A 12,683-nucleotide genomic window follows, 5' to 3' on the forward strand; every position below is an offset into this window, starting at 1 on the left:
CCATTCAGATTACACCCCTATTAAGGGACACTTTTAATAGGGGCTCTACTATCAATCATGCATGTATCAATACATACAATCATAAGCGTACTTTAATTCCATTTAAAACATAAGAAGGTTTAACAATTAAATGTCGATTTAAGCAAGTCAATTTAAAACAATTTTTCCCAAACTCAAAAAAGCACAACATATCAACAGACAAACTTATTCCATATTCAAAAAGAGGATTTATTTTTGTATAATAAAAATACTGTATCAAATATAAATTCCACTTAATTCAGTTTGTTTATAATCAGATCAATTTTTGACATTTCTATTTATTTATTATTACCGTACTGACGCAGGTATAAGCCCATACTCGGGTATAAGCCCACCCCCCAAACTTCTTGTGATTTCATGTTCAAGGAGGGTGGGCTTATACCCGCGTCAGTACGGTACTATTTTTTTATCAGTGACAACCCATTCATCATACTTTGAATGTACCAAATGAAATTGTGTAATAATCGGTCACATTTTGTACTCTCAAATATTATTATTTATCAAAGCTGATAGTTTTGGAATGAATGTAATCTTAAGCTTGGGACATAAATGCAATGCGAATAATTTGACCAATTATGATGGACCATACAACTAATATAATGAATGGGGAGAAGAAGATTTGAAAAAAGTAACTGTGGTCAATCAAAAGTAAGAGGGCGATATAGAAAATTCACTCATCCATGCAAAAAAATAGATTACACTTTTCTATTACTTTTCTGTAGTTGTTGGCTATCCTTTGTCCCAAACATTATATTGATCACTCATCTTATTATAATTACCGATTTTCAACCTTGAATTCAAACATAAAATTAACTTTATTTAACATTTATTATTTACAAGAATCCAATTAACTTTTTAATAGCTTTACATTTTAAGTTGTTACTTGTTTTTGCTGCTTAATTGCACACTTGGCTTGCTCTAGTGATGTCAACAAGTTCTGTAAAGTAGACGTGTCATCAATTACAAAAGTAAAGTCTTTGATTTCAGTTAAGCACTCTCTACATTGCTCAGCTAAGGATGCTGATTGGTCCATTTCCTCAAAAGCTTCACCGCACTCGCTTTCGACATTACTACTCTCACAGGTTACAAAATATGCTGCCTCCATAGCTTCTTGGTTAGTAGTATTCAGAATGGGAACAATGGTATGATCCAAGGTAAGGCTAGGATAGTTTCTAAACTCTGAGCATAACCGTTCCCAGCTCCATTCTGGATGTCGTTGGAATACGGCATGGAAATGCTCACATGGTTGGCGTTGACGTTCCCAGTTTTCGCATGTGTAGCAAAATGGTAATTTCTCACTGCTGCCAAAATAAACTGTGTTCAATATTCCTGCGGTTTTAACTATAAAAGTTCCTAAATCTGTTTTCTGAATATCTATCTGATCTAACAAAGCAGCTTTTTTTGACATGGCTATGAAAGTGTCTACTACAAATGTTGGTGTATTTCGTACAGGTTCTGGAATGTTTGGTCTTTCTATCGCTTCAAGGTTCCTTGTCTCGTATCTGAAAAAGACAGCAAAAATTGGATTTAAGTGATACGTAAAATTATTAACTCATCACCACAATGTTTTTAAATTTGTTGTATTCTTAAATCAAAAACTCAATTATTGTTTTATCAAGCAAATCAATCCAAGCATATTTAAACATTTTGTATGCAACCTGTAAGAAGATTACCAAGAAACCTTTCACTTGCCATTCATAGATGATAATGACCTAAAATTATTTCCAATTCGCTAGAACAATGGTGTGTGTTAAATATGAAATAACAGGAATAAAATACATACCTATGGTAAACCGTCGGCATAAAGTTTGTTACTAACTCTTCTACCATATTACTAATTGCAGCTTTGTTGTAGCTCTGTATGTAGGCAAATGGAAGCAACTCAGCCATCATTTCCAATCCATTGCTATTGTGTACATGGAATACCATCTCGGTAGGCTTGAATGCCCTCACCCATTTCTAGGATAAGAACAAAACATTATTTATGATTGAGTTAATTATAAAAATATATGATCAGATCATGTGTTGACTTCACAGAACACATCAAATGGAAGGCATCTAAGGCCAACTCAGACAGCATCGTACGACAAGGCCCGACAAAGCGTCTTGACTTGTTGGTGCTATCTGATTTGAATCTCGACAAGTCGTCTTGAGATAGCATCGAGCGTAGTTTTCAGGTAGTTGCGAGAACTTTAAACATGTTTAATTTTCTCCCAACAAGACGACTGTCAGGCCATATAGTACGCTGTCTGTGTTGGCCTTAAGAAATTGAGACACATATGGAAATCAGACCTTTTAAAGATGTATTGTCCCCCAAAATCATGAAAAATAAAGATTTTTAAAATCGGACTTTGAATAGGCCATTTTGCAGTTTTAATGAAGTTGTTCACTTCCATAAGAAAAAAAACGGGGGAAAAAAATTATTTCACCTATAAAAAGACAAAATAAACAGTTAAATTACCCAAAAACTCATTGTCTTCCAGACAATTTGACCATTTTTTGCTTTAAATTACATTTTTCTCAGGTAAATAAATTTTTTTCAGACCCAATTTTTTGTGAGAGTGAATAACTATTATGTGACATTAAAATAACATATTCAACAAAAACATTTAAAAAAATATTTTTTTAGGGGGACAATACATCTTTAAGACATTTTTAAAGTAAAGATTTTCCCAAGACTTGGGACTACTTTACCAAAAAAACATTGGTATCAGCATATAAATAGACAATTAAGTATGCCAAAACTATCATAGTGTATTTTCACATACCAAACTAAATATTAAATATGAAACTATTTCAAGCTTAGACTATCTTTTTGTCCATTATCTTCATGCATTATGTATTTTTAAACAATTGCAACTATTTTATGTTCTGCAAACAAAGGGTGTTTTGTATGCTATTTATCTGCCTACACAGTATTCAACCATGGAGGAATTTCCTCCATGATTCAACAAATGAAGCATTGGACAAAGAAAGTGTTATTCTAACAATGCTTGTATGTCTGCTAATTCGTGCTATGAAGTATTTCTTTTATTTAGACCATTGATATAATTGTAACACCCAATCACGATGTATGATCATGAAAGCTATGTACTTGATATTATTTTGATAATTTATTGATCTCGATTATCCTACTCCTTATCCGGAAATGTATTTTTTTAAAATCTCCAACCCCACAAATTACATACCGCTGACTGGCAACTACACATTATGATGATAAAAACCAAAGACAACTATCTCCCCTCTCCAGCTACTGTAGTTGTCCAGAGCATACAGGAAGTTGTCCTAAGACAACAATCCTATAATTGCAATTCACAAAATGGTGTCAACCAAAAAATGCAAAGATGAAATCCATAACCTGATGTAGTTTTATATCACTGTATTAAAAACAAAAAGAGCATTTGCAGCACTGCAGTTCTTACCTGAGATGAAGGCAGCCACATGGTGTTAATCCACTCTTGGAGCTTGACAGAATTTTTCCATACTTGACTTTCTGTCAAGCCAGCCACTGCTGCTAAGTAATCAATGGTAGTGCTAGCATCAGCTATCCTGCGCAAGGTTGACATCATCATCTCTCTATGTTCCGTCACCCCATTTTCGCTGCACTTTCCCCAACTCTCCCACCGCTTCTCACGATGGAAATCGCTCATGAAAATCTTACAATCTGAAAAAAGAACAACATGTTACCATTATCACTACATTATTTGTTTTGTGGATTGTAAGAATTATGTGAAATATGAAATGTAATTTATTAGATATTATATATATTTAATTAATTAGACTGCAAAAATAAAAAAAAAACATATGCAATTAAATAGGGTATAAATAAAATAGTACATACAAATAAAATTATTTTAAAAATCTGACCTACTGTACCAAGCCTGTTGTTTTCAATTGATGATGTACTCAGGCGACATACAGTACAGTAACACTTTTCTTGTTAGGTCTATTATGTGCCAGGCAGGACATTTTGGATTTTGATTAGTTAATTCAAATTGGACTAGTAGTCACACGCCCAAATAATATTACACAGTAATTAGAAGTATGGCAAACTATAGGGGTAAAAATAACACATTTTGGGAAAACATACTCTACTCTCAGTAGAGAGGTTTCGCAACCTTACGAATACGATAACGAAAACGGATACGTCACACATTTGTGAAACTTTTGAGCTCATCCCCAATTCATATTCGTAAAGCGTATTCGTGTTGACGAATATCACCAGTCATATTCGTAACTACAAAACGAGTATAGTTTTTGATCCATTTTGCACATTCTGAATTTGAAACAGGAACGATTCATGATTATAATATAATTATAGATTTATTGAAAGTAATTTACTAAAGTAATTTACTAAAATGCTAGGTCAATTTTGATAAATAGCAGTTTTTAAAGTCCTCACTCGCTTTGATGTTACGCTAGGCCTAGGCAGCCAAGCACCAAGCAACACGTACCTACGCTTCGCTCAAATTTACCGCAGTCACGTTTTGGACGGCGCCCTCAATATTTCGTTTGCGAAACAGATTTTTACTGGCTTACGAAAACGAATACGTGTGTGTGACGTATCCGTTTTCGTTATCGTATTCGTAAGATTGCGAAACCTCTCTATTATTCCAGGCAAAATCCTAATAACGTTGTCGTCCAGAACTTTAATAAATTAATTATTATAGCAGGCTAGCAATGCTATGAAAACTGCAGTAATTTTGATATTGTTCTTACCTGGAAAGATATTTTTCAAGGAAATCTCTTCTTTTTCGGCAAAATCCAACATGAAGTATTTAGCATTCCAATCAGGATTCCAGGTCTTAAACATTTTGAGTGCGTCCATCATGGTGAGATTAGTTCCCTTTTGAACAATAAACAAGCCCACAATTTGATAAGCCACATTCGTCTGAACGCACAGAAAGTAAAGTGGTACAGAGTAACCAATTGTTTTATAAGTAGCATCAAGCATAACTAAATCTCCATACAAGTTTAACAAACGTTTTTGCTGTTTTGACTGATAGCAGAGTAAAAAGCTAGAGTTTTCTTTCGCGTTAACCTTTCTTCTGTAATAAAAATGATCATCTGGATTTTTTTCAGACCAATTTTGAACCAATTCCTCGAGTTGTTGTAGTTCTACAGGTGAAGACCTATTTCTACATTTGTACCTGTATAAAATATTATGCAAATCTTTATGATTTGGAAAGTATGCTCTGCTGGACGTTGGAGGCATCTCTTTATTTTTAAAGAGTGTGTTGCGCCTGAACTCATCTAAATGTTTTGAGATGACGGAAACCTTCCAGATTTTTCGTGCAGCCAGAGATTCAATTTGTTGAATAATTTCTTTGGCAGTCTTTTCCATTAAACATGACTAAAGAAAAACAATATAACATTCATATAATATTTTATTGCACATTTCTTTTACTAGTATAATACAATAGAAAACTAACACCATGCATAATGCTTGGTTCACACTAGAGATGCAACAAAGCGACGTAAAGTACTGTAAAGGGTTGACCAATCACAAGGGATGGATTAATTCGACTGTTGCTTGTAATTGGTCAACTCGATTGCATTGCGTCTACGTCCTTAGAAAACCAAGCTGAAACAGTAATGGTGAGGATATCTAACAATACTGTACCTACAGTGTAGACAGCCTCATGATTACTCGCACAGATGCTTCATCAATATTATTATCATAACTGAGCAAATATTATTAAATATTAATAATAAAAACATACCTCACCAACTGGATGGTTTTTATGAATACCAAGATCAGGTAATATGACTAAATATTTCATGATTACTTCAACTGATTTCGCATTCTTTGTCTTGTCATTCCAGAATTTATTAGCAGCTGTTTTCCTGGAACTTTCTGTTGGTCTAGTTAACTAAAACAAGCAAATCAATCTATATGTTTATTTTAAAACCATGTTTCAAGTTATACCTCATAATTATTAGATTTTAAAATAAAAGCTACTGTACTAACTTTGCTTTGTTCATACCTCTTAAAAATTTAGATCAACAAAGAAAATCATTTAATGGTGTTAGAACTATTTATTTATTTTAAACGCGTTCACATGTATTTGGATGCTAACAAATGGTTGGCTAAAGCTCTGTCCACACTATCAAGCTTAACAAGCTGAACCTTCATGTGAACAATTGCTTAAATGCAGTAGGCTGACGTGACAATGTTTCTAAAACCAAGCACTGTACATGCTCACCTTATATGCAGGGAATGTTGCCATCTTCTTTATCCAGATAGATGCTGGACAATTCACTTTCTTTGTTGGTTGTGATCTATTGTATGTTTTAACTGCTCCATTTAGTTCCTAAAATACAAGAGACTTTTTTTTTAACCAATAAACAAAATTTGCTTTCATACTGATTGATCATCAGGTTTATAAAGTATGTCATAAAATATAATCTATCATAAAATTACCCGTTTTCTGTTTTGCTTTTCCTTCCATTTTCTTTTGTTTTTAAGATTACGATCTTTTCCATACTGACACGTGAGTAACTTAGAGCCTAGATACATTGCTGGAATAGTTGGGTCTAATAGTGGGAAACCTTTCAGCTTCCATCTAAACTTACATTTTGCCTGCCAATCTAGATACATAAAAAATAATAAAAAGTAATACTAAGTTAAAAAGGGCTTTCACTCTTTCATCAAGAGCCTAGGGTAATTAAGTGATTAATGTTCCTTAAAATGTTTTAATGGAAATGGGAGAATACTATATCTTTTTGATATACAATGATAGTATAGTACATTAAATAATTATACAGTCAACTCTCCCAATAATGGACACCTTTGGGCTGGCCTAATATGGTTATTAGGAAAGTCTGGTATTTGGAATGTGTTGTGTAATGGTAGAAATGAATCCTTCTGGACCTGATTTTGGGAGAGTTTCCGGTTTTCAGAGAGTCAGATATTAAGAGCGTCGACTGTCTATACAACAATATCAAAGATTACCCTTTAAAATACATACCATCGCGATTAAATCCTCTATCTGTTTTGTCCGATACAAATCTTGAGAATGTTTTCTTTTCATATTCCCTAATGATATTTTCCACTTCCATCAATGATCCTACAACATGGAACTTTTCTATTTGTAGTGGGACATCACTATTCCCTATTTCTTCTTCTTGCGAACTATCATCAACAGTCTCCGACGTTGGATCACAATTTGTTGTAGAATCTACCTCATTTGAGGCTAACATTTTTGCTGAGAAGATAATAAAATAGGAGTTTTTAAAATGAAAGAGTCAGACCAACTCCCTGGTCAAAACTATTATTATTATTCTATTCTATACAAGTTTTTATATGGCGCCCTATAAAGAACAGAGCGTCTAAACAATACTTGGTAATTAATTAAAAGAAAAGTTTTAAGTTGACGTTAAAATAGAGGTGCCGAATTCGCTTATCTCAAATCGACAGGTAGCGCGTTCCAGATCCGCGGAACGGTGACAGAAAAAGCATTGTCACCAGCTTTCCGATTAGATCGTTGAATGAAAAGTCGGGTGGGATCATTAGAGGAGCGAAGTCGGCACCTGTAATTAAATTAATAATTTTATATGCTATTTTACTATTATCTTGTTGAGGAAATTAAATTAAAATTTTTTAGGGAACAATTTTAAATAATATTAAGGGACCCATGTACACCAGCCAACACAGCAATAAGCTATTATTTCAGCAATACTACCAATATAAAATTTCGAGGAAGACCGAGAACCACCCTACCAATAACTCTCAGCACTGACCTACTCACCCTTTATAAGCAGAACACAAACATCAAGTATTCCGGACAATTGAAAATCAAGAAAGACATCAAATAACTTAAAGAACTAGCCAATGAAAGATCTGATTGGAAGAAACTGGTAAACGAGATTCACGGAGCAGCCCAAGCGGCAATGTCAGCAGACTTTTCAGCGGAGAGGCAGTAATCATCATCAAAGAATTTAATTTAAATTTGCAAAACTGACTGTAATCGCGTCATATCTACTCCCGGTAGGCTATTTTGATATAAAATGTTATCAAGTACATGCTAACATTAAATCTAATGTTATTGTGATATTTAAATGCACGTTTTAAATGTGAAAAATTGTCAAAATACTGATTAGATTTATTCCAAACTGAAGACCGCCCTCTGTGATAAATAACGTTTTCTGTGGAGTTGAACGCGTTGCGAACGCGTTGTGACGAATGAAAAGTTTAAAATATTATTTTAACTTGTTTCTGGAAAGAAAAATATACACAAGTTAAATTTACCAGTTAAGAATGTTAATAAAATGTACCTGACATCATTTTATATCATAAAACCCTACCAGGCGATACCGGGCCCCTATCTGGCGACACCGGGCGTATAGAGATTAATAATACTGCTAGCGCACTGACTACGTTGACTGAGTGAGAGTCTGACTCATTCTCCGGCCTAACTAGAGATGTTAATTTGGCGGGGTTCAAAATCAATAACCAAACGATCTTAAAATATAGTTAAATAAATAGTAAAGCAGTTTTATTATTTAAAAAAAATGTACTAACCTTTTTTTTCTAATAATAATAATGGATTGAAAAGCATCAAAACCTTGAAATCAACGTTGAAATCCGGACTAGCTAGCTGGCTACTCGATCGTCGGGAAGAGGAATCTTGGATTATACCATTTTGGGATATTAAGTTTTTAAATCTTTTTTATATCAGTACTATTTTAAAAATATCACTCACATAGGCATTTGTATTGTTATATATGATTACAATAGTAGCAAATAATGTTGGCTTAGAACACCATTGCTGGAACAAAATAAACACAATTTTAAATAATCATATTACGTATTTAATACCCTATTTCCATTTTTGTCCTCTTAAGTTACTAAGAATAATTGTATCAAAAGTTCACACTATAAACACCTACTACAACATTGATGGCGCTGTTATTGTATTAATACAGAAAGTTAGGTAGTCAGCAATTGCACAACCAAAACATGCATGGAAGGGATTTCCCCATGTCTGTGAAGTTGGTTACTAGTTCCTAGTTCCTAGTTCCTTATTCAAATTCAATTAAAGGGACATTCACAAATATTTAAAAAAAAACAGATTTTAATACGTAATAACTGTCTAATTGAGTTGATATTGCACCAACATGTTAGCCTTGACCTCCTCTACTTCTTCCGGTCAAAGTTTAATAACATTTTATGCATTTACGCCCTCTACGGCGAATAAGTAACTAGCTTTTACGAACGTTATAACACTTGACCTGCTTAATTTTTTCAAAATATTTTGGTATGAATCGATCACCCTTGACCTACTCTACCATTTGCCACTCCAGTTCCGCGAACTTTTTTGCGTCTACGCCCTCTACGGCGAATAAGTAACTGGCTTTACGAACGTTATAACACTTGACCTACTTAATGTTTTCAAAATATTTTGGTATGGATCGATCACCCTTGACCTACTTTACCATTTGCCACCCCAGTTCCGCGAACTTTTTTGCATCTTCGCCCTCTACGGCGAATAAGTAACTGGCTTTACGAACGTTATAACACTTGACCTGCTTAATTTTTTCAAAATATTTTGGTATGAATCGATCACCCTTGACCTACTCTACCTTTTGCCACTCCAGTTCCGCGAACTTTTTTGCGTCTACGCCCTCTACGGCGAATAAGTAACTGGCTTTACGAACGTTATAACACTTGACCTACTTAATTTTTTCAAAATGTTTTGGTATGGATCGATCAACCTTGACCTACTTTACCATTTGCCACCCCAGTTCCGCGAACTTTTTTGCATCTTCGCCCTCTACGGCGAATAAGTAACTGGCTTTACGAACGTTATAACACTTGACCTGCTTAATTTTTTCAAAATATTTTGGTATGAATCGATCACCCTTGACCTACTCTACCATTTGCCACTCCAGTTCCGCGAACTTTTTTGCGTCTACGCCCTCTACGGCGAATAAGTAACTGGCTTTACGAACGTTATAACACTTGACCTACTTAATTTTTTCAAAATGTTTTGGTATGGATCGATCAACCTTGACCTACTTTACCATTTGCCACCCCAGTTCCGCGAACTTTTTTGCATCTTCGCCCTCTACGGCGAATAAGTAACTGGCTTTACGAACGTTATAACACTTGACCTACTTAATTTTTTCAAAATGTTTTGGTATGGATCGATCAACCTTGACCTACTTTACCATTTGCCTCCCCAGTTCCGCGAACTTTTTTGCATCTTCGCCCTCTACGGCGAATAAGTAACTGGCTTTACGAACGTTATAACACTTGACTTACTTAATTTTTTTTAAATAGTTTGGTATGAATCGATCACCCTTGACCTACTCTACCATTTGCTACCCAGTTCCGCGAACTTTTTTTGCGTCTACGCCCTCTACGGCGAATAAGTAACTGGCTTTTACGAACGTTATAACACTTGACCTACTTAATTTTTTCCAAATAGTTTTTGCATCGACGCCCTCTACGGCGAATAATTAATTTGTTATGGGTAGATGACCCTTGACTACTTTACCATTTGCCAAACTAGTTCCGCGAACTTTTACCTATGTCCTTTTACGGCGAATTCATTTTAGTTTTGTTTTGACTTGTTACGATTCTAGAAGATAATTTCTGAAGCAAACACAAATACAACAGTTTGGTTAAAAACGATAACCACAAGTTATTTATTCCGTTTTATTCATTAACACTTTTCAACACAAGTAGAACATGACTACCTGAAATTAAAACAGCATTTAAAGTAGGCTCTATCGTAGTATATAAACTAAGAACTAATAAATAACTTCTTACGTCAACATGTGACGACACACTGCATAGTCATTCAATACCACCCCACTTCAATAAACAGTTGCAATCGATCCCAATGTAATATCTTTTTAAACTTGCTTACAGTACCCATTTTATAAAAGCGCACAAACCAAATCTGAACTGACGGTTTTGTTAAATGTCATTACAGCAACTGTTACTTAAAAACAGTTTACACTACCTTATAACAGCAAAATTAACATATTATTCATTAATACTGTTACCGTTAATATTAAAAAGCGCACAATATTCATTGAGTGATAATAGTCGTTTAAACACAATATACAGTAATATTTTTAAAACTATATTTGTAGTACCCGTCTATACCTCACAAACTAAACAATTGGGTGAAATAGTGTTTGAAAAACGGTTTAGGCTTATAGACTTTATAACAACAAAATTAACATATTGTGAAATATGCCTTAACCTTTAATGTGAAACATATTCATTAATAATCCTTTATTAATTAACAATTAAAAAGCGCACATTCCCTGGGTGATGAAAGCTGTTTTAAAAACAATACAATAATTGTAATGTAACGAATGTAATGTTGAACTGTAAGTAGCTGAAATAATTTTTTATTTAACAATTTAAATATGCCTATTACTACTCTTTCATAACTTATATAACATTATACAATAATTTCTTTCAAAACTGTCAAAAGCAATTTTTTTTCCCATTGCATTTTGTTTCCTAGGTAATATGATGTAGGAAGATAATTGTATCTAAATGTTAAGCATCACATTAAGTTGTTTAAATGGTGTTCTTACGCATATCGTTTATGGCATAAATGTCTTTTATTATAAAATCTATAAATTACTAAATGTTTTACCACTGTAGACCTAGAATGTTTGAACAAATCTCTGAATTAAAAATCACCCACATAGGCCTACAATGACATCATCTTACAGTACCCATCTATAAGCGCACAAAAAAAAACAAAGCTGAACTAATGTTTTTTTTTTCAAATGTCATTACAGCAACTGTTACTTAAAAACAGTTTACACTACCTTATAACAGCAAAATTAACATATTCATTAATACTGTTACTGTTAATATTTAAAAGCGCACAATATTCATTGAGTGATAATAGTCGTTTAAACACAATATACAGTAATATTTTTAAAACTATATTTGTAGTACCCGTCTATATCTCACAAACTAAACAATTGGGTGAAATAGGCACTAATGTGGATTTTTTAAATTTCATGATATCAACTGTTACCTGAAACATATTCATTAATAATCCTTTATTAATTAACAATTCAAACGCACATTAGTCCTTGAGTGATAATAGTCGTTTTAAACACAATACAAACAATATTTTTTAAACTATATTTTCTACAGTACCCGTCTATAGCGCACAAAAATAAATGTTGAAATAATGTTTTTAAAAAATACCTGAAAACGGTTTAGGCTAATAGACTTTATAATATCAAAATTAAGATATTCATTAATAATCCTTTAACCATTAATATTGCCAATTAAAAAGCACATATTCTTCCATGAGGTATAAAAGTTGTAAAGAGAATACAACAATTTTGATCGAAAGTAATTTTTTTAACTAAGTTGTTTTACCTAATACATTACCCATTATAGTGTACAAAGAAAACAATTATGTGAAATAATGTTATTCATACCAAATTAATTTGAAAACATTAAGTAGGTCAAGTGTTATAACGTTCGTAAAAGCCAGTTACTTATTCGCCGTAGAAGGCGTAGACGCAAAAAAGTTCGCGGAACTGGGGTGGCAAATGGTAGAGTAGGTCAAGGGTGATCGATTCATACCAAAATATTTTGAAAAAATTAAGTAGGTCAAGTGTTATAACGTTCGTAAAGCCAGTTACTGATT

General features: G+C 33.4%; 1 protein-coding gene across 2 annotated transcripts; it reads right to left on the reverse strand.

Moving 5' to 3' along the window:
* Positions 1 to 262: 262 nt before the first annotated feature.
* On the reverse strand, positions 263 to 8,651 carry LOC144837041 (uncharacterized). Of its 2 annotated transcripts, none has more exons than XM_078692023.1 (9): positions 8,564 to 8,651; positions 7,011 to 7,247; positions 6,464 to 6,630; positions 6,246 to 6,353; positions 5,763 to 5,912; positions 4,759 to 5,392; positions 3,462 to 3,703; positions 1,823 to 1,998; positions 263 to 1,541 (listed from the first exon to the last, which is right to left on the reverse strand). In XM_078692023.1, exons 1-9 carry the CDS (start codon positions 8,598 to 8,600, stop codon positions 911 to 913), a joined length of 2,382 nt encoding a protein of 793 aa, XP_078548149.1. In that variant the 5' UTR covers positions 8,601 to 8,651; the 3' UTR covers positions 263 to 910. The 2 variants fall into 2 exon arrangements, with proteins under 2 accessions (XP_078548149.1, XP_078548150.1); XM_078692024.1 differs by lacking the exon at positions 8,564 to 8,651 and adding an exon at positions 7,791 to 7,853 and having other exon boundaries at positions 264 to 1,541.
* Between the last annotated feature and the right edge of the window lie 4,032 nt (positions 8,652 to 12,683).

The sequence above is a fragment of the Antedon bifida genome, chromosome 3 (genome assembly GCF_963402885.1).
Source record: "Antedon bifida chromosome 3, ecAntBifi1.1, whole genome shotgun sequence".
Taxonomy (NCBI): Eukaryota; Metazoa; Echinodermata; class Crinoidea; order Comatulida; family Antedonidae; genus Antedon; species Antedon bifida.

Coding starts and splice junctions, on each gene's coding strand:
- LOC144837041 (XM_078692023.1), bottom strand. CDS start 8,600: ATGCTTTTCAATCCATTATTATTATTAGAAAAAAAAG. Junction 6,354..6,463: donor AAAAGCAAAACAGAAAACGG/GTAATTTTATGA, acceptor CTTGTATTTTAG/GAACTAAATGGAGCAGTTAA. Junction 3,704..4,758: donor CTTGAAAAATATCTTTCCAG/GTAAGAACAATA, acceptor TTCTTTTTTCAG/ATTGTAAGATTTTCATGAGC.